The sequence below is a fragment of the Columba livia genome, chromosome 8 (genome assembly GCF_036013475.1).
Source record: "Columba livia isolate bColLiv1 breed racing homer chromosome 8, bColLiv1.pat.W.v2, whole genome shotgun sequence".
Classification (NCBI taxonomy): domain Eukaryota; kingdom Metazoa; phylum Chordata; class Aves; order Columbiformes; family Columbidae; genus Columba; species Columba livia.
In genome coordinates, this window is record NC_088609.1 from 22,937,354 (window position 1) to 22,960,500 (window position 23,147).

A 23,147-nucleotide genomic window follows, 5' to 3' on the forward strand; every position below is an offset into this window, starting at 1 on the left:
TTTGAGTTGAGAGTATGCGTAAAACTACTGAATTATTTTCAGAGGTCACAGACAAATCACAGGAAACTCACAGAAAAATACGTTGAAAATTTATCAGCCGTTCTTATTCTTTGGCACATACAGTACAAAGTAATTCCTTCGTCTGTGGAAATGCTGTTGCTTTTGTATGTCTGTTCAACATCCAGAATTTAATCCACATTGACACTTCCAGAACTTTGTTAATAAAGTCAGATTCACTGCACAGGTGTTCTTCATGAAGAAAAATGAAACGGTCAGAAGTTTAGCAATCTTGGATTCCAGGGAAAAAATGCTTCTATGTAATTAGACATTGTTTCCTAATACTTAGACATGTGTAGTCCATATGTTTATAACTGCACCCTGCTGCCTTTCTTTGAAGTCAGCAGAATGTAAACAGTGTTTGAATGCAAGTCAATAGTGATCACCCAGGACTTCGTGATTTTAAATAGAAATTTTATTAAAATGCTCTGTATTATTCCTTTGTGGTTTATCTTCTACCATGCTAACTTGAAAACCTTATGGTATTCGTAGCATTTGTATTCCAAGTCTCCTTGACATGTTTTTATTCCTGTAGGTGCTTAAAGTGTGCAGATGCCCCTTGTCAGAAGAGTTGCCCAACTGATCTGGACATCAAGTCATTCATCACAAGTATTGCAAACAAGGTAAAATCAGGCTTGCAGTAGTACCTGGCAGAAGATAACAACAGTCGCATGCAGTTCTATTAGTGAGATTACGTTTCAAGGTTTATCTTTGTAAGCCCTTAAAAAAATAGTGTTTACAACAGGTGCTTTAAAGTTCAGCAGTCATCTAATTTTTAATTATTTTGGCTGCCTATCTGTGCCTGTACAGATAGCATGTAGTGCAAATCTATTTCTTCATGTCATTTTCTCTATAAAGTTTTTGGTTTTGATGGTCTTCAAATATAATGATATTAAAAAAACTACGATGTAATTATTTAATTTTGCTGCTACCTGAGGTATTACAAATACAAACCTTTTCTTTCATTAAAGATTTTTCTTTTTTTTTTTAAGAAGTGATTATAGGTTAAATTTGCTTTGCGTAGAAATTTCGCATGAAAGTGGTCATCTCAAGGAATGTTTTCTTGTACTTTATAGTAAGAGGCTCTGGTTAATGCAAGTGTAGTCAGTCACTTAGACTATTAATAAAATACTACAAGAGTAACTTGAATCCCCTCTTTGAAGGTACTGTACCTTTTCATTTCTTAATAGGCTATTATACTATAATCATAACAAAATCTTAAAAACATTATTTTGATTTGTGGTTTATAGATTACTTTTAACAGTCAGAAATAGAAATAAATAAAGATGACTGCAAAGTTGATATGACAAGATTAATTAGGCTGTCTAGGATAGCCTAAAGATGACTGGATATTGATTGCCTCATACCTTTTAAAACTTCCCATCTGTGGAATCATTAGCTGCCGTGTGATTTATTTGTCTGTATGAGCCCAACTGGGGGTGCTACAAAGATTTCCTGGTTGCATTTTATGCTCTAACACAGGGGTGTCAAACTCATTCTCACCCAGGTCCATATTAGTCTCATGATTGCCTTCAAAGGGTTGAAAGTCATTTTAGGACTGTAGGAGTAGTTACATTTATACAGTCCTAAAATGACATTTGACTCTTTGAAGGCAACTGTGAGGCTGATGTGGCCCCGGGTGAAAATGAGTTTGACACCCCTGCTCTAACATGTCTTACTGTTAGATGCAGCTGAAAGGGCCAATGCAGGTAAAGCTGGAGCGAGGTTGATAACAGCAGCAGTGCCGTGTGTGAGTTAACAGCAACATTGCTTCTACTACACTGTGTGTTGTAAATTCTGCACCTTAACAAGAAACATTAGAACAAGAGGAGATATTAAGATACGTGCATCAATTATAACATAGCTGTGTGCTGATGTGGTTTACATTAATTGGCTTTATGCCTAGCATCTGCATATAGAGAATTTTCGTATGCAGTCTATACCCTGTCAGTGCAGCATTTGTTGTCATGAATGTAGGCATCTGTTTGCAACCGTAGTGTTGCCTGTGGGATATTGCTTCTATTACCTCTTCCAGGCATCGTGAAACAGGGAAACTGAATGGAGAAGGTACAAGACAGTAATGAAACTGCTAGTCTCCATCTCGTTTTTGGGCTGTAGTTTGTTTAGGAAACTTAGAGCAAATTTTATGGAAGTATTTCACTAGGATGGTCTTATTAGGGCTTAGTTATGCTGCTGCCTTGCGTAGGATAGGGTGATGTGTTGTTCAGGAAAGAAAAAGGGCCTGATTATCAAAACAGAAAAGCTTGGAATATGGAACCAGGGAAGATGGACTGAAGACTGCAACAGAAGATGTCAGAAGAACTGACACAAGCAGCATCCTGGAATGAGAAATTCGGTGGGTCTTTTAGGCTTCGATAGCCTCAGAAGTATGATGCCCTTTTGTGACCTGGCAGAAAGCGTAAGTCATTTTAACATCCGATTCATTGTGAATTCTGTGATCCATTACAGAGGAGAGAAAATCAAGGTAGGGTGACTGCAGAGCTTTGACAGTTGTATTTTGGCAAATGTATTGCAATAATACTGGGAAATAGCATCAAATGTATAATGTCTTTGCCCTGCTGAAGCCAATGGGTACACTCTTACAGCTTTGAATAAGACCAGATTTAACCTGTCAGATGGTCAGTGAGCTAAGTCAATCCTATAGAGTTTTGGATGTTTTAAATCATCTTGGAAGCTTCAGGTGCTTGGTAAGACTGTGGTTTTGCCCTGAGCAGGTGACCTGATCACTTGCTGTTTTACCACTAAATCCTGCTTTAGAAAAGAATTGCAGTATACTACTATTCTCTTAGGATATTTAACATTGTTTAGGGAAAAAGCCCAGGTATCTTAGATTTCTGAAATGTACTTATAGCCTTTATATCCATATCTGTCAATAGCTTCTATATTCACTCTGCAACTAGTTTTTATAAGTGCTATACAATGATTTTGGTAACTGCTTTTACCTCATGTTGATCCCTGACAATTGCATAGACAGCAGGTAACATTCACAACAGGAAGCTATAAAAAGTCAGGTAGTCAGTTTCTACTAGCCAAGATATTAGGGTAGGAAATTGCTTGCCTCATGCACTGCATCTGTGAAATGTAGTTTTAAGTGTGAGTTTACCTACAGTCTTACCTTTTGCTTTCTCTCTTTGCCCTATTGGAATAAATCTAATACAGCATGGTTGTGAAAGTGCTTCTCTGCAACAGCTTTAATGCTGACTTTAAAAACAAACAGTCAGAAAACAAAACCAAGCCAACAAAAAGAAATGCAAGTGAGAAAAACCCATGACCAGATATGCTTAGCAAACAGCTGAAGTCATGGGCTGAGAAACAAGGCTAGAAAGTCCTGTGTATTTGTGTCCTCTATGTCAATTGCTATGCCTCCTGTAATTCATGTACCAAGCAACTTTTCAGGGAAATAAACAGTGCATAGAAGGAAGTCAACCTGGACTTGATGGCTGCAGTCTGCTAGGCTGAATTTTCCTTTTGATGAATGTGTTTCTGGTACCTTTGCTAGTAAATGCTTCTATTATACCAAATTCTGTTCTTCAGAAAAAGTAACAGTAAATTTAATAGTAAATTCTTCTGGTATCCTTTATTAATAGATTATTTTCTAGGTATAGTTATGTACTACTGTTTTTACACTACTGGACTATGAAAATCCTTGCTTTCTGCAAAGCAAACAATAGATAAAAGGTGGAAGCTGAGAACGGTACCAAAAGTTGAAACCATTCATCTGAAATTGTGACCGTGACAGAGTTTGTATGAGACCACTACTGTGACTGCTCCTGCAGTGTCCTCTCCCCTCCTTCATTCTGCTCCTGTGGTGCTTGGGGTATGTGCATCATACACTTTTAGATCAGGCAGAAAACAAGAACAGTGTGCTTTTGAAAACCAAACTACAACTTGTGACTTATCATTTTAAAACTTTTTAATTGAACCACTAAGTATTTTTTCACTTTGTTATGCATTTTCCTATACTCTTATTGAAATAATCATTTGGTTATCATTCAACAATCTGCCTGCTGAATATTTTTGTATTATTTTCATGAAAGTATTTACTTCACATTATTAAGGATATTTTACATGTTGTTGAAAATTCTTTTCAAAATGATAAGTCTTTTTTGCTGTTTTCACCTTGTAAATAAAATGTATTTTCTATTCCAAGAGTTTTTAAATATGTCTGGTAGCTTCTAGATGAAATAGATGGCTGAAGTGTAGAACATTCAGGTACTTAAGGTCAGTAAGTCCAGGAAATCAGGGTACGCTTTCTAGGTGTATTGAAGTCCCTCTTCTGCTTCTCAATCTTTCTTCATCACTTACTTGAGAAACTCTGTTCAGCAGGTTACCCTTCTACTTGTTTAGAGGAGATTCAGTTCAATAAATTCCTTGTTCTTATTCCTGTGTAAGCAGTAAGGAGTATTGCATGCAGGTATTTGTTTAAACATGATTCATTATTAATACAGGGTATTTAGACAGCAGCGTACTGAAAATGAATTACTTTGTCAGGTATTTAAGAGCTCTATTGTATGTAGTTTGTTTTGTTGGAAAACTGCTATAGCAATCATAAAAGGTCAGGGATTTTTGTTCTCTAAAGCCTGAGGCTTTTTAGATATTTACAGGCCATGTACAATGTAGCTGTTCTGCCATTAGACCTGAGCTCAGGAGTAGAAGAGGGACTGGGGAGGAGGGGTTGTTTCTGGGTTGAGAGGGTAATTGAATTGCCAGACTCAATGAGCCTTGAGCCCCTTTGAGAAAAAGGATGTCACTTATACTGTATTGTGTTAGCTGCTGTGACTCTGCAGAGTTTAGGCCACAACTTCCTTTCTCTTTTTCCATACAAACTGGATTACAACTCCACTTTATAAAGGTACAATCTATTCTATTGTGTCTTCCCAGTCAGTGTTTCTTGATTCTTACAGACTGCTTGCAACTGTGTCTCTAAGAGCCCAGACTTCAGATTCACCATGCACACATTACTACTTTTGTTTCTAAACATCAGTAGATGGCAAACAAGTATTCCGACTTCCAGCTGTCCTCTCTTTAAGTACAGCATTCATGTTGCAAAGTGGAAAAAAAAAAAAGACAAACCAAACCAAAAAACTAAGAAAAATAAGTGTTCAGCTGCTGCAGGAGAAAGCTTCGCCCTCTACTCCTGAAGGAGTACCAGGAGGGACTTCAGGATTTTGTGTCTTCCCTTCTCTGTGTTGATGTGTCAAAGCAAGAAGGACTTGCAAAAATGGAGCTCCAGCACCCATCATCCTTTAAGAGTGGCACAATCAGGCAGAAAATACACCAGCAGAAAATCCCATAGCTCCCCAGAAGCAGCTCTCAGGCTGAACACTTGCAGCCTGTCTGGTTTTCCTCCTGTTAGGCAGAAGTGTGTGCCAGAGCTGCCCATGAGAAAGCAACAGCTGCTGACATGCTCACCTTTGCAATGTTCAGTGAGATGCTCTTGGAGCTTTTTGGTATCAGAAACCTTTATGGTTGAGTCACGTTGAAAGACAACTGTTAGTGCAGTTTAAGCAGGGGGAGATGAAGCTGTGTTAATATGGCACAGGCATAAAGAGTGAGGGACTCAGCCTGTAAAGGCTGAGTCTGTAATGAACTGGGGGTGCGGAAGTATCTTTTGTGTTATCGGTACTCAAGAATCACAGTTTTTTGCTGCAGCTCTCTGTTACTGGCTGTTATTACAGTGATTCCTGACATTGATTCAACAGTTTTCTTCCTGTTCAGAAGGACCTTCTTCTCTCGTATCCCTTCATAATAAAGACAAACTGGTCTGAGCTGTTGCATCAACCATTTTCTAACAGACTTCATAGGTGGATGTAAGCCTTCTGGTGGCCAGCATTTTAAAAGGAAAAAAAAGAAAATCCACCAGAAAACAAACAAACAAAAACCCCCAAACCAACAAAGACATGCAGCCCTCTGGATAAAAGCATGTCCATGTGCAGAATGCTGTCAGGAAGATAGGGAAGAGAGAATTGAATGCTAGGAAGAGTACAGAGAAAACTGTGGAACACAAGAGTAAGTTGTAAGATTTCAGAGAAATGTTTAGGTTTAAATGAAAACAAAGGAAAGCTGTGTGGGTTTTTGTTTGGTTTGGGTTTTGTGTGTTTGGGGGGGGTGGGTTGGTTGTTTGCTTTTTTTTTTTCCAAGAGAGAAATTTGCCCTTTCAAGGGAGAAATGGGAGAGGGAACAAACTGGAGGATAGAGATGGGTACAAGTGTTAAGGGTGAATCTGAAGTTTGGGAGATTGAGGGAGTAAAGAAAAAAGTGTTTGTGGCAATATACTGGAAATGAGAAATAAGAAAAAGTGGGTAGACAAAAGAAGGCAAGAGAACCAAAACTGTGGGATCATTAAGAGAAAATGAAATGAAGATTGTAAGGATAAAGGGTGGTGAGAGACATAGGATTATGACAGGTGGATGAAAGTGAGTGATAGTTTTTCTGTGCCAGAGGAACTCTGAGTAAATTAACAAAGGACATCTATATGCCATTGCAAAGGCTGTAGAAAATCATGAGTCACAGTTCATATGTAAAATACTGTAAGTGGGATACTCTTAATACAATGAAGGATTGTGGAAGTCAGAAAGCTGCTAGATGATTGGTAATAATGATATACAGATATGCATCACAATTAATCTTTAAGTACTACTTTGAGGCCACAGGTTTTTTTTAAAGTACTGTTTTATTCAGCTTTTTCTGTTAATCTTTGTATATTTCAGGTCACTAAATAAAAAAAAAAAAAACAAAAAAAACAACAAACCATTAAAATGAAAAAGTAGTAATGGTGTTAAATTGATGCACTTGAAACAGTGACTTTTCTTGAGATGTCTGTTTGTACTTAGTGTAATGGAATGGCTGACAGCTGGTTTCAGTTGCCATAGTGTAATTATGTAGAATAGACTTTTGCGATGACACTATGTCAATTAAAGAATCTCTCACATTCTAGACTACAAAGGACAAAATGACAGTACAAGATATTTCTTCCGTTCTTTTTCGTAAGAAGATAGTGACACTGTGTGAAATTACAGTCCTGTTATGATGACACAAGTCAAATGATGTGAAAGATTTCTGGATTGATTAAAAATCATCAGCATTATAATATAGAATATGTATGATTTGATAAGTTGCTGTTATGTTTTGTTCATTCTTCTTCGGAAGATATCTGGGGGGGGGGGGCTGACAGACTGGGGGCGTTTCTTGTTATATTTGAACTGCTGTGTGTCAATGTGAAAAATGCTACTTACATAACTACATACTTTAAATAGAAGCTCTTCAGTATGTGAAAATATTTTAATCCAATACATCTTGAGTAAATTTTCAAGCCATTGCAGAGCATGAACTAGGATAGAAGGAGGTGATATTTTCCCGTATTTTTTGCTATGTTTCCCCTTTTTTAAACTAAACCCAGATGAAAAGAATATTATCACTTTTTTCTTCTATTCTTTTAAAGTATTCACTCTGTCCCAAAATCCTGATGAATTCAGTGTATTCATTTTTATTACACAAAGCATAATAATGCATGTTCCTCATTGTTTTGAGAAAACTGCAATATCAAAACACCCTGATGCATAATGAATTTATATAAAAAGCTATTGAATTGAATTGAAAGAAAAGATGCTATAAGGATTTCCTGATAGTAAATGCAATTTCTTCTGGTCTCTCAGTATTGATCCTATGTGTTTTAATAGGTTTTTTTCAAGTAAAAAACAGTCTCATTTGCATGCAAATTATATAATGCTTCCAAATGATACATGTGGAGATCCTCCTCTGCCTGGTTTCTGCTGATTATTGATGTCTGTGTAAGGCTTGTTTTTGTTCCTTGTGTTAGCAATGTAGTATTTATTGACATTTTGATGTAGGAAACCACAAAACATCCTATCCAGATAGATTAATTTATTTCCAAGGAACCTCACAGGAAAAAAGATTCTATGAACAAAGGCACAATCAGACGTTTACCTCATTAAAAAAATTCAGAAACATTCTAGTTTTAGACTTTCTCCCTTTGTGACGTCTGTAAGAAACTAGCCAACTGAGTCATCTTATTATTTCAGCATCTAAAAAAATTACTCCAGACTGTTAAGGTAGCTTGCATTGTTCCACGCCCTGGAGTGACTTTGTCATTTTAATGAAGCCGTCCTCCCTTTAATTCAGATCCTTTCTCCCATATAACATGTGGTGTGTAGTTACCAGCTTGCCAGGTCTGCATCTTATGTCTATTTTGTGTGCAGCCTACTACTGCCTGGTTTTGTGAAAGAAAAGTGATCAATACTTTTTATAAAACGTGAATATTTAATGAATATTCTACCCCTAATGTTATTGGTAAATGTAATGATCATTAATACATGTTTTCAGCTTAAAAATGTTTTGAGCACAAAGTGTTCATGTAACTAAACATTACAGATACTGTACATATACTACAAACTCTTATTTATTACTGTAGTAACACGGTGATTTGCAATTTTGTAATGCAGTTTGTATAACACCACTTAGTGTAACTTACTAGACTATACTGTATTTCCCTGCCAGATATGTCAAGTATTGGAAAACATTCTTCTAATCATGTTTGATACATTAGAAAAGAAATCAATGCAGTAGAGGTGTGGTAAATGATGAAAGAGAATGGAAAGACAGAGAGAGAAAGGAACTCAGAGCTGGACTCCTGAAGTCCTGCCCACAGCACTGAACTGTGCCCCCTGGGTATCAGGAGGTTGCAGACGGGCTTGTTCTCGGACAGGAGCTCATGCTGTGCAGTAGACCAGCATCTATAAGCAAAAGGTCCAGTTACATCTGGAAAGACATTTCTTAAACATTAGCATTCTCTTGAAAATCTCTAGCCGTGTCTAAAGCATCTGGTTTAACTTTAAGAATTTTTTGCTCATCCTTTTAAAATGTCTTTAGTGAATCTGAACCTCCCAAACCAAAGTCTTGTTGCCCATTTTTGGTTATATTGGCAGATCTTGACACTGCTCTTTTTATTCATAACTTGCTCTGTGTGGCATAGCGTTTGCTTTGAATAAGCACTTATGTGTACACTAGCCTATTTGACAGACAGTAAGTCACAGGTATTGCATAACATCTGCTGTGACTTCACATAGTTTGAATGCTACATCTTCTGGTTGTTCTGAGTCAACTGGCCTGGGACAGAGAGATAAAGATATTTGTTAGAAAAAGCAGTTTCATATTAGTGATGAGATCCCTCACCGAAGAAGCTTTTGTGAAACCTCAGCTGTGTGCTATTTCTAAGGGGCACTGGATTGTCTTCTGGCCTTTAAGGGAACTCTAGCATTAAAACATCTTCATGGACTTATTTGATGAGGCTTTTGGAGTCAGTGGGAGGAGCGGTAAAATGAAGAAAGAACTAGAGTCTACAATTACATGAAGTTTATATTAACTATACAGAAGAAGAGATAGGTTGTAAACAGATTGTTTTAATTACCCCATAATTTTATTAATGCAGACATAATGCAAATTCAGAACTGCCATCAGTAGTTCTCTCCCTCTAAATGAGACCATTTCACTGCTGATATTTCCAATGATGCTCACTCTTAAGAGAATTATCCAGTCTAAAAAACCAACCAGAGCAAACAGGGGTTGTTTTCTCATAGCATAAGGCACTGGGAGCTTGCTAATGTCCATTTCATAGATTTTTATTATGGAAAGAAATCTTGCTGGTTTTCATGTATCTGCAAAATGTTCCTTTTCTGAAGATGTGAGCTGAATATTGAGAATCTGTGAAGCCATGGATTGTACATAGCTTCTTTAATCACTTCACTGTTTTGCTGTTTATGGAAACAGGAATATAAGTGTTTGCCCTGATCGCTATATGGTTGAGGAAAAAGTTTGAAGATAATTCAATAGTGCAATATCTACAGGCAGCTACATAGGAATCCTTCTCATTTTGGGTCTGGGACAGTTGGCACTACTGATCTGGGGTGAAGGACAAGCACATCTGCAGAGATGGTGTGAATGGATGTGTAAAGTCAGCTTTTCATTCCCTTTGCCAGAAGGAACTGATAATCTAACCGACACTTTCTAGTCAGACCTTCAACAAGGGTTACCACTCAGCTGCTGCCCAACTGACCTGGAAATGGAGAAAGTATTTACATGTACATCATGCAGGCAGTTTTCAAACTTAAATTTGTTAAGCCAATAAAAATGGTACGACCTACTCAGACTGAAGACACTTTTGATTATTTTGCAAGCTAAAACTCAAAGTTTTATCTTTGCATAATCAGTGTTTTTGACAACTTTCTTTCCAGTGTCTTTGACATAATGCTGCATAAGATGTAATATATATTTTGTATTTTATCTTGAATTTTTGCTTCCTTGGTATGTGACTCTTTTTGATTCTTTTTTTCCCCCTTCTTCCCCTCCCCTTCTCCCCCATTTCTCCACACCCCCCCCCCTTTTTTTTTTCTTTATTTTTTTCCCCAGAACTACTATGGAGCTGCCAAAATGATTCTTTCTGACAATCCTCTTGGCCTGACATGTGGAATGGTGTGCCCAACATCAGATCTCTGTGTTGGTGGCTGCAATTTATATGCCACTGAGGAGGGACCAATTAATATTGGTGGATTGCAGCAGTTTGCCACTGAGGTAGGTAGGACTTGCAAATGTTTTAAATCCTTTGTATGTACCAATGAGTATTGTCTGAGTGGCTTCCTTTGTTAATGACTTATTTTTTAAAAATGTTGGTACTAAAAAAATAAAGGCATAGGAAGTTAGAATAATTATCCTTTTTCTTACAGCACATTCAGAACCTTAGACATGCTTTCCATAATGGAGTACTTTGCAGGAACATAAGGAACATTATTTGTGGACAAAGCAACTTCTTATAAACGCTATTAGTTGAGACAATTTGTTTTATAATGAAAGATTTATCTAAGCCGGGTGAAGTCTTGGATATTACTCAGTTAGACTGCATAAGGAAAAAGATCAAATGCACCTGCATCTGTAACTGCATGTTAAGGAGAAGTGGAACTGTCCTGGGTGTTGGGTAGAACCTGTAGCAGAATTAGGGTGCATTTGTGCTGCCTTTGCAGCAGCAAAGGAAATGTTTCAGATTATTTAAACTCTTTACTGTCCTGTTTTGCTAAAAACAAGTAAATAAGTAGTTTCAGGTTGACCTGAAAAATGTGTATGTCAATGTGCATCTGTCTAGTTAAGGGGTATCCAACTAATTTTCTCAGGGGACTACATCAGCCTCGTGGTTGCCTTCAAAGAGCTGAATGTAATTTTATGACTGTACAAATGTAACTATTCCTGAATATAGGAGTAGTAAATGTAGGAGTCTAGAAGAGATATAGGTGCACACATGTGCATACATGTAAATTTATTAGTTCATAAAGGTATATATATATTTTGGCTACTGAATCAAAAGTTGTTACTTGCTGCTTGATGTTAGGAAATCTTCTCAAGAATTTCTATTGAGGTGCATGTGCATTATTGGTGAGTGTAAAGTTTCAGTGTTTCAATTTCCATCTGAAGAAAGGCAGAAGCTGCTGCTTATTCCTTAACTTCCTTTAAGGAAATGGAGAATTTATACCAAACTCATGGTCTCAGCTGGCACCTTGTCTGATCTGTCTGAGGTATCTTGGGGTAAAAATTGTGACTTTGGTCTCTGTACAAGTGCGGAAGATGTGGCTGTATAAAAAAAAGACATATGCATGTGTTTGATTGCACATTTCTGTGCAGTCCTTAACTAATGAGCTTGTCCCTCTTCTGTATTTTGAGTCATTTGGCTGATCATATTTACAAACATACAATGAAATTCTAGTCGCCTTTACAAAGCCTGAGGAATGCGAATCAGTCTGGAAGTAACAGATGATTTGTCTATAAGGCAATTTTTTTCCTCTGCTGTCATTCATACACTTCACACTCCCTTCTTAATAGCTGTGGGTCATGATTCGATGAGCAAACATTGCTACCTGCTGCAGTTCTTCTCTTCTTTATGTGTTTGTAAAGCTTCTGGAGCAACTGCTAAACTTCCCTGCTAGCTGTTGCTGAAACCTTCTTTCCCCTCTGTCATTCAAGTTGTTATCCACTTTGATTTTCCAAAACACAAGTGTTAGAATCAGTACAGTTTGGACCAAAGTTCCCATTTACAGGGTGAGGCTAGAGATACTGAACTGTATTTTTCTCTGTGTATATTCAATAGTTGGGTTTTATCAGTCAAGAGGCAATTTTATTAGCTTTTCTTCTAATGGCCATTATTCCTTATATGTAAAGTCTTCTGATGTGCACTAAAGTTTTGGTTTTTTGCTTAAAAAAAAAAAAAAAAAAAGAAAAAAGAAAGATTAAGCAGTTGTCAAGTAGATGATAAATACAATAGTGAAATATTACTGTTTAGGAACCAAATGCAAGTAATATATGTTAAAACCTGATTTGTGTCTCCTTATAGCCCTAATGCTATGATTAATAGAGGGGAATTATGGCTTAATAGATAATGCTAAATATCTGCCATTTTTCTTCAAAAATCTTTAGAAATCTATTAAAAAAGCTCAGTGCTAGCACAATGATTGATATGAAAACTGCAGAGAGGATGAATAACTCAGAATGGCTTTGCTCCTAATGTTTCAAGTTTGTTCAAAGTGATATTAATGTCAAGAATTCTAACAAAATAAAATTGTTATACAGTTCTATATAGAACTCTAACAAAAATAAGATTTCAGTAAATTTTATTATCCTTACTATTTTATAGTATCCTAAGATGTTAAAATTTGTTGCTAATAACCTTTAGAATTATTGCTATTTAACAAACAATTTGTATGTATCGTAGTACTCATAATTAGTAATAATAGGCAGTCACTTTTGTAGTTAATAATTTTTTTTAGCTTTCATTCGGTTAGATTTTACTATGTAAGTATGTATAGTTGAAAGAAATACAATGTTATGAGTGCTTCCAGGTAACAACCATTAAAAAAATATAGATGAAAGTACTGAAGAAAATCATAAGGTACTACTGCTGATGAAAAATTGGCCCAGATACTGCAAACAAAGTGTGTTCACAGCTTTACTTATGAAAGTAACTTAGCAAATTGTGTAATTTAGGCGTGCAACTTGTGTTACTCTTAATGAGAGCTGCATGGTAGTTCTCATGCAGTATGTAATAGTTTGTCCCACAGGGGCTTATTTACTGAAAACTCCATTGTGCATAAAACCATTTTAGACTTATTTTCCTTAGAATTAGTCTGAGGATGATATACTTGATGCGTTATGAGGGCGAACAATAATGGAAAGGCACAACTGCTAGCTGAGATAAAAGATAAAATTGCAGTAAAGCAGGAGTGTGGTTTAAAATGGAAAATATATGGGTATGACGTATGCCCCTTTGTGCTTCTGAACAATGACTGATCATCTGTTCATACTGCAGATAAAACTCCCTAATTGTAAAATATTTGTCTTGCATACAGTAGAACAAAAAAATGGTACCTCACACCTCCTGCATTTTCCTTTTACCCTTCTATATCTATATAGTTTTGTAACTATGTTAAGCTTATTCTTAAAGTAATTTGTAATCCAGTCTGAAAAAATGTGTATTTTGACAATTAACTGTTCAAATGGAAAAAAATGAAATGTCCGTTTGTATTTGTGATGTAGAATGTGTATACTGGGATGCAGTTACCACGGCAACTGTTGCGTCTAGAGAATAACGGGGTAAAAGCTCACTATTATAAATGATGAGTGTCAAGCGTAGGTTACACCTGCTACTGCACAGGTCAAAATTATATTAATGTCTTTATCTATGTCCTTTGCCCAAGTACTTTAGAATCAGGAAACATCTCTGTTTTTGGAACACAAATTCAGTGAAAATATACTGAGATTGCAGTGACAATACATACAGGCATGAGTTGTATGACTGTCAGTCCCACAAAATAGACTAAAATTACTGGTTACTCAAGTACAAGTGTGTAAGCTTGCAGTAAAAAAGAAGCATGATCTGTTTACATTGTCTGCTGTAGCATGAGTAAGAAGCCCTCAAAATCTTACCTTTCTCAATAGACATTACTGAATCTAAAGGTTCTCCTGTGTTTCTAGTTAATCATTCTAAATGGAGTAGCACAAGCTAAATAGAAAATGTATTCTTTTAATTGCTGCGTACTAGATTTAGATACTAGATCATTTAGTACTGTGACTCCTGTGCCAGCTACAGTTCTCATGATTTGTTCCTCTCTGGAGATGTATTCTGGCTGCTGTTTCAGCAGAAAGAAATTGCAAAAGGAAACTTGATATTTTTTTTCCTGAAAGATGCATTGTACCAGCTGACCTGCTGTTAACCTCAGGGCATCTCAGCAGAGCAGTGGGAGGTGGGCTGTGCTGAGGGTCCCGCTCTGGTGCAGAGCCTCCCTTCTCCCCAGCCCACCACGGGCAGGGAAGCAGCGTCTGCCCAGAGGGGTTGCTGTGGAGGGGTGCGCTGCACCCTTGGGCTCAGGGTCCCTCTTGTAGTTGCGTATTGACAGCTCTGATCAGTCCTAACTAAGTGTGGGGAGAGGGTGGTTCTTGTGGAGCTGCAGCTCCGGCAGTTGGGTGACCTTGGGGTGTCTGCCTGGGCCCCTCACCATCGCCGGCACAGATGGCATTGCTGCATCAGAAGAGGGAGATTGTTCTGGGAGCTAAGGCATCAGGACAAACAGAAAACAAACTCTATTTGTCAGTATTAGTATTTATTTTAACACATCTTTAGGTTTTTTTCTCTTTTAAGTCATGTTGAAACCTATAATAATCAATTATAAAATTTTAGGCTTGTTTGAAGGGGATGGTGTAGTCTACAGAGTGTGAATCTGAGGACTTCTGATTTCTCAGGCCAACGCTGAATGGATTGATGATATTTTGACTAGTTATATAAACTTCCCTACAGCATGTGTGTATTTTTTTATTTATTTATTTATTTATTTTTTTTTTTAAGGCATATACGTGAATGTTTCTGTGTCCTTTCTAGTGGTGGGATTCGTGAGATTTTGAGGTTTGGTCTCCGCAATGTCCTAGATCCATGGGCTTTCTTGGGACTGGGATAATATTAATGTATAGTTGTTATGTAGGTTTGAAAAATCTTTAATGAGACACTCTAGGCCCTACTTTTGTCACTAGTGTCCTACTTAAAAGTTTGCAGTATTACAACTTTTAACTTGTGGAGGGTGAATCAACAAGTTTTCCTAACTAGCTCACGTTTGTGGGAAAACCTTCCTGTACATCTGTGCTATCCACTGCAATTAAATTAAATTAATTGTGTGATGAGGTAATTTAACAAGTTCAAGAACATAACTGAGTATGCAATTTGCTTCATTTTTTATTACAATCCATGCAGGGTATTATTTTCTCCTTTAAATATTCAACTGCCCTCTATTAAAGTAAACCAGCCTACAGATAAATATCCGTGGAAACCAGTGGGGAAGTGTGAAACTAATACAATCAGTTCCTAAATGTTACTGATTTCATCGCCTGTATTTTTATTTCTGTGCAGTAGCAAAATCTGATAACAATTCAGAATATACTGATATGTTTCACACTAAAATACACACCAGCTAGATTCTAATGTCTGTATCAGTAGCAGTATGGTATCTCATCACTTTGGTGAAGGGTATTTAATGGCAAAACTGACTAATAAACTTATTTCTATAGCCTTTTAACCGTGGAAGTAGACATGATACTTCAAGAATATGAAGGATTTTGTTATTAAGTCTAAACTTATGTTACTAAAAGATTAAATTTTCCCACTACTCCTTCAATTTTCCCCATTTTTTTTGTATTTCAGCCTTTTTCTGTTGATGAAGGTGTTGTGATGAAGATGCAAGATGTGCTTTTTACTTAAGAAATGTGACCTGTGTATGTCTTGGAAACTACTGAATATGCTTTTTAGCAACCTGTCTTGTTTCATAGGATTATGCAAAGCCTTTTTTTATATTTCAACCTTGAGGTTAAAGTTTCAGTCTTTTAACTGTTTTATTTAACATATTGTTTATCATAGTCCAAAGATAATTTCAAATAAAGGTGAATTAGAATAAAACTGTCTGACCGAATTTGAATCCTGTAAATAGGTGGAGAAGGGTGTCTACAGTATATTCCTCTTAAAAAAAATTCTGATCAAAAAACCTGAAAAGTGACTGAAGTGAGTTACTTTGATTTATTCTAATTGAGATAACAATTCTGAATAACAGTTCTAACCTGCTCTAATGATTTTAAATGCTTTAGATTCATTTAAATCATGCTTACTATGCCCTAAAATGATTTTCACCGGGTTAGCAAATGCATTTCTCTGAGTCATCTGCCACTCTCTGCCAAATGTCACATCTTTTCATCAAAACATGCTAATGCTGGAGTTGTATAGTGAAAAAAGGAACCAGAATTTTATTATATAAGGAGAAAAACAAGCTTTTCCATGTCTGCATTCTGATAAACAGCTAATGCGAGTTTGCTAAAACTTTCCAGGAAAATTGAACTTGAATTGGATGCTCAGCAATCAAAACCACTATAGTTTACTTCAGTGGGAAATATTGTGGAACCTTAAAACAAACTTGTATTTGCATACAGTGCCTGGAATTATGCTCCATGTCAAATATACTGAGTGTTTTGGGATAAAACCCAGCCCCATTGCAGTGAAAGGATGTTTGATTTACAAGGGAGAAGAGAACAAACCCCAGATTTCATACTGGAGAGAACATTGAACAGGCGCACTCACACCTTTACACGTTAAAGTAGTGCAAATAGGGAAACTGTAAGTGTTATAAATGTCTGAGTCAAGAGCGAGTTTGTTTCAGTTGTTGGAACCGTAGCAAAATAGATTGGCTGTTTTGATTTGGTCAAATTGTATCTCACTTGAGGACAACGTGGCCACTAATTGACATGAAGCATAGAAGTGGATGGAATCTGTGTGGGTTTAGTTTGAATAGGCCCTGGATGGTGAAGTAATGATGATTCCATAGTATTTGATAAAAAGAATAAATGCTCGGTGTTATTAATGTCTATTAATAATCTATATAACCTCTTTCGTGTATGAGAGTGAGGTACAAGGAAAGGCAGACATGGGGACGATGGCTGCAGCTTTCCACTGAGAGATTCAGCTTTAAAATCCATTATTTGGTTTCCTTTTCCTGAATTGGTCTTAGTTACAAAGCACTGCAAAACAAAAGAAAAACTCAGTCTAAACATAAATGAAATTATGGTTTTGAGGGGAAAGTGGACAAGAAAGGCAATAGTAATCAACTTTACTTGCATCCTGACCATAGTCTGAGCAGAGAAAAATCGGAAAGAACAGTTACATATAATGTGGCATTGAAGGCTTGCTTGCAAGGTGGTAATCTCTGCACACCAAAGGATCTGTATAGAAGAATTCAGTGTTATTTAATTAGTTGAATTACAGTGTAGGGAAACTTTACCATGAGGTGAGTGAAAATCTTCTGAAATGCATTGGAGCAGTTTGCTATTTTCACACAGTTACCCTGCCAGCCTTAATACGCAAAACTGCCACTGAATTCCAGATGGCAAGATATTGCTGCACAAGCTGGCTGTGCTGCATAAAGACAGTTTCACCCTATTTGCAAATAGGCAGAATCAAAGTTGACCATTCAGCCTCAACTACTAGGATTTCCTGCATGATTCTGAAGCTTAGTGCTGTACTACGCTAGTGTGGCTCTTTAGCAAAACATTTAGTTGATGGGTATGACTATTCAATAATAAATAATAAAATACGTTAACAATAAATTTAGTGATAAATATATTAAGCCCATACATATTCATAGCGTTCAACATACACATTAAATATGAAAGTTATAATTTGGATTACTGAGTAGCCTTCTAAAACAACTGCAGGAGACTTTAATGGAAATTTGGTATAATTGAAGCCATTTCTGTGTGAATGTAACAAAGCAGACATTTTAAAAATATCCTATTGCATTTTGGTTATCACAGTCTAGTTTCACAGCACAATATAAGCTTTTCAGCCTGTGAAATCCATTAATAATCACATTAAACCTTCCCATATTGTATGAATTGTCAGGTTTAAATGATTCTTTTTTAAAAACAATTATCTGTCTCTTGCTTCTTACAGTTCGTTAAAATGCTATGTCAATTTACAAAGGCTGGGGGAATTTGACACAGAAATTTTAGAGGAGGAAGGAGCTGATCATTGGTTTACCTAGCATGAGTGCTCAAGTGCACATGAAGAGAATGAACATTGATTGATTCAAAACATAAATGAAAAATTCTATTCATGAGTGGAATTGCCAAATTTTAACTTGGAAAACCTTTGCTTCTCAAGTTCTAAGGAAACTAAAAGCTCTTGGTACACTTGTTAAATAACTTTAATATTATATTTATGAAGACAAATGACAATGTATGTATTTTAGAGGACTAGTTAGTACTTATTTAACACAGTTCTTCATCAATATAGATGGGGAACAGTGCTGTCACCTGGTGGTTTTGGAGGTGCAGCCTTGAAGTGTTTTGTGGTATGATCGAGAATCCCAATGCAATGAACTCTTGTATTCTTTTGGTCTAATATTGTGCTTCTGCTACAGAGATATACTCCTTGGGTTAAATATTTCCTCCCCAATGCCTAAAGCAAAACAAAGATGTAAATACTCTCTTCCATGCTCCTAATCATTAGTAGCCTGCAACAGCTGTGAATCTGTTCTTTTCTTTTATAGGTTATAAAAGATAGTGACTCCATTCCTTCACCTACAGTCCATGTAGGTGCAGAGAACAGTGAAATTGAGCTTAGTGAGTGTAGGATATTTCGGCCTTAGCCTCTAGCTTGTATGCATGAGCAAAGAACTGATTTAATGCAAATCTGAAATAAACCATGTGACATTGCAACTAGATTGAGACTCCATTGTGCTGTGCTCTGTATAATCACATAACAGTGGTCAGAGACTCTCCCAATGTGCTTCTAATAGTCAAGACAGACTAGAGCAGGTCATAACCATTTCACAGGGGAAGAACTGAGACGTAGGGAGAACAGTCTGAACTTTCAGGTATGCCTACAACTTTTGGACACCCAATTAAAAAGTGGAGAACATCTGAAATAAATAAGCAACTAACATGAAATAAGTCCTGTTAGAATTGTCTAAGAGGAGGCATCTAAAGCATGGGTTACCTTTGCAAATATAGGACTGAAGGCTAGGGATGATGCCTAAAATGTGTCTAAACTGCCTAAGGTTTGTTTACCTACCACCTCTAAAAAGTCAATCCGCAAGTGGTTTATCTGGGATCACACAAGATTCCTCTTGAAGAAGCAAAACCCCTTCATTGGTGTTACAATCCTTTGTGTTATTTGCAAAAATATTTTTCTAGTAGTAACAATAATCTGAACATTATTTGGAAGGAAATTTTTGGTATTACAGAGATTCTACACTTTGACTTTGTATTACTATTCTGTTACTGGTGTTCTGCTTCCATCTTCTTTGTAAAATTTACTGTAGCGAAAGATCTGACTTCAGACATTTTTAAGAGAAAAAGAATTTTAGAATAACCAAGCCATGCAACTACAGCATCCCTCACAAATGCACACGTCAGTTCAGGATCCCTGTAATATTATGAAGCGATTTGCAATAATATATCAATGATATGTGACAGTACTGGTGGAAGCTTCCATCACATTGCTACCAGTAAAATTTAATGAGGGAATGTAAAGTATGTAACCTCTTGAATGTATTGCTTTTCAGGTGTTCAAAGCTATGAATATTCCTCAAATCAGAAACCCTTCCTTACCTCCTCTAGAAGACATGCCTGAAGCGTATCATGTGAAGATAGCTCTTCTTGGTGCAGGACCTGCAAGTTTAAGTTGTGCTTCCTTTTTGGCTCGATTGGGCTATTCAAACATCACCATATTTGAAAAGCAGGAGTACGTTGGTGGCTTAAGGTAAAAAACAAAATACTCTTTCCGATTATTGTATAAAGCATAGCCAAAAATATTGTTCAGACACAGTTTATACACAATCCTTCTATCTTCTTCAAAGTAATGGAGTAGAAGAATTCAGATCTGGAAAGTTTATTTTTTATTTAAGTAATTAATTAAGTCAAAATAGGTACAGTTACAGGCAGTCTTTAACTGAAAATCTGGTGGCCTGTCTCCTTCATATGAACTCTAAAATTCCAGGCTGCAATTGTTATTATCAAATTAACACTTCAGAAAATTGTCAGGAACAGTTTTCCTGTATCCAAAACTTTTAAAACAAGATGAAGTACTTGTAGCCCTACATAGTGAAAGAGTTAGTAGATGTTTAAAGTGCTTTAGAGAGACAGTAATTTCATGGGGAATTTAAAATTTAGAATGCTTATGCAAATAAAGCTGACAGCGAATAAATCTATCATGTGTGCCTAGACCTACAGTTTTAATAAACCATACCATAAGAGTGAAATAAACCCCCTACAATTGTCAAACTTCAATGAATTGCAGATACAGAAAGGAAGGTACCTTTGCACTTCTAATGTATTGTAAACACTTGGGTGATATTTGCATGGTTTCATGTCCTTGACACTAGAAGATTAATTTTGGCCACTGTAACATTGGCTGAGACAATACCTTAAAAGTTTGTTGGAATCCCTAAGTGTAAGATAAAAGTATTTCTGAAACTGACTAGTAGATACCAACCCACTGGAAATCAAAATTAAATTTTACCCATTGAAGGTGTACTCATACTAAAGCGTTTACAAAATAAAAAGTGAAAAGAAACAGAGAAAGACCGGTGATGTGTTCACATTTCTCATTGCAGCATCACTGAAATCAATAGAGTTGACACCATTAATGAATTTGATCCATAGTGTCATAATGTCAAATACTTATTCAGTGCTCTGGAAGATAGAGAATCAATGCTGGAGAAATGGATCACTTTCATTTTTCCCAGTGAGACTCAGAAGTATTCTACCTAATTATGAAGGTGTTAATACGTAGGCATTTACCTATGGAGCCGTTTTACTTGGACTGGTTGCTTTAGAGGACTGCAAATTTAGTATGTGAAATACCCATTCACCTGTTGAGTAGCACACGTTTTCACAAATACCAGATCTAAAATCGGTTTTGCTGCTTTAAAGTAGTAAGAAATAACAAGATGTTTCTAACAATAAAGCTTTATTTCATGGCAGGTTAGACTCAGACTGAGGTCAGCAATATAATTCATCACTTTCTGCAGTTGCTTTCAGTGCTAACAGTACAACAGTGAAGTTACTTACTGTGTGCTTGCATACTTGAAGCAATGTGATGTTAAGTTACATCTATTCTTCATGTTTTTCTTTGAATTTGAAAAAAGCTTGAGCTGTTGTTTGTTATATTGCAAAAAGCCTTACACTAAGCTTTGTTCTGTTAGTATCCTTAATGGTCAATCAGTGCATTTTAATATGCCTTTTTTTGACTCTTAAAGAACACAAGGTCAAATTTTACATCCGTTTATGGTAGAAAGTTTCACATCTGGTTTAAGGGCATCAATTCCTTTTGTGCCTCTTTTAATCTTGGAACAGAAGGGAGACTGTCCTGTGGCAGCAATCATCCATTATTGCAGCTGTAAGACTTTGCGGTACAGCTTTTAACAAGTTTAGGTTATTGATGGGTGTGTTTTCAAGGCTTCATAAACTGTTGCAAATGGCTAACAAGACCAAATTAATTTTGTGTTTGGAATCAGCTGTTTGGAAGAGCAGTACTTTTGCCCTTTTTTAGTTTGCTCTGCCTTTTTAAAGTGTTTTTAAGTAGGATGTTCCTATGCATACGTGTTAGATGATAGCTAACTTTAATAATATTTAGACAATAGAAAGCTGTCTAGTGATTGTGGTTCCTGTGGTGTGATATTTAAGCCTAACATAAGTCTGGTTGACTGTACATGTCTGAATTTTTCACTTTCATAGGCAGATTTTCCTACATTTCACCAGTTGTGTAGAATTTATGCTTCATAGCAGAGTGAGCATGAGCAGATCATGCTTGTGCTTAGACACCATGAACAAACTTCACTGCTTGTGCTCCTAGCTATGCCACTGGTTACAGCATACCGAAATATTTCTCTCACTAGGCTGAAGGGATATCTCTTGAGCAAAAGCAATTTGGGATCACTGAGAAACACTGAGTACCTCTCCATGCACCCCTAACTTGGATCAGATTGAGGAAGAGGCAAATCTGTGGGACACTGTTTGCATCCATTTCTCCCCTCTGCACCTCTGCCCTGTTTCCTTCTCCAGCTGTCTCTCCATTGCAGAGTCAGAGACTGTCTTCTGCTGCTGAAAGAAATTGTAGCAGCATAATTGATGTACCAGCTGACTTTCATAAAATGTCCATGTTAAATATGCATGTATGTGTCCCTACAGAAGGGTGTGTTTGCGTATGAACAAACATGTACATATATACAGGTATGCTCCAGAGCACAAAACTGTAAGTAAATGTTTAATAAGAGGAAAAAATAGTTTACAAAATCTGACAGGGATATGACACAGCCAGGACTGTTTGGGGTCTTCTAAGAGTCATGGAAATGACAGGCCTTCAACAAATATTGTAGGTGGCTTGGAAAATAGAACTTTCTCCTTTTTAAATGAGATTACTTTATTGAATCTCTGTTGCAGAATCATACTGATGTATTAGTATCTGCCTCAGACACCTTATTACTTAGCATGACCTATGAAAGTTGTATTGTCATGACATGTTCATTATATCTGATATTTAGAACACTTTTCATTGCACATTGGTCAGAAAAGGTGAAAAAAGAGTGGTATTAAAAACAATAAGGAGAAACACCAGTTTCTTGCCAATATAATTAAAGTTGATGGAACTCAAAAAAAAAGAATCTTCTCACCTGTCAAATTTAGATGTTAATGATGATGTGGTCACTAACAATATGTAAAATAAAGCCATAGTAAATCTCCTGTGCCAGCGCTTTGTTATGGAAATTATAGATCCATTAGTTTGACAACAGATTAGACTGTTTGAAGGTTAGAAGTATCTGGGGAGAGACTTTCACATTTCTACATATTCTTTTTCTTTTTTTTTTATTTTATTTTTTTTTTCATTGAACAACAGTATTTAAAATGAAACTTCAGTGTGTTTACCTGTGATATGTTTTAGGGGAGAGATTTTGAACTGGCAGAAGTAGATGTCATTTTGCTGG

General features: G+C 36.5%; 1 protein-coding gene across 2 annotated transcripts in view; it reads left to right on the plus strand.

Moving 5' to 3' along the window:
• Positions 1-23,147, plus strand: part of DPYD (dihydropyrimidine dehydrogenase) — a 346,955-nt gene that overhangs the window by 89,181 nt on the left and 234,627 nt on the right. For both annotated transcript variants that reach the window (XM_065072591.1, XM_065072592.1), the window contains 3 exons: positions 593-680; positions 10,504-10,665; positions 19,728-19,924. In XM_065072591.1, the coding sequence (XP_064928663.1) occupies positions 593-680; positions 10,504-10,665; positions 19,728-19,924 (447 nt within the window). The remainder of the gene's footprint in view (positions 1-592; positions 681-10,503; positions 10,666-19,727; positions 19,925-23,147) is intronic.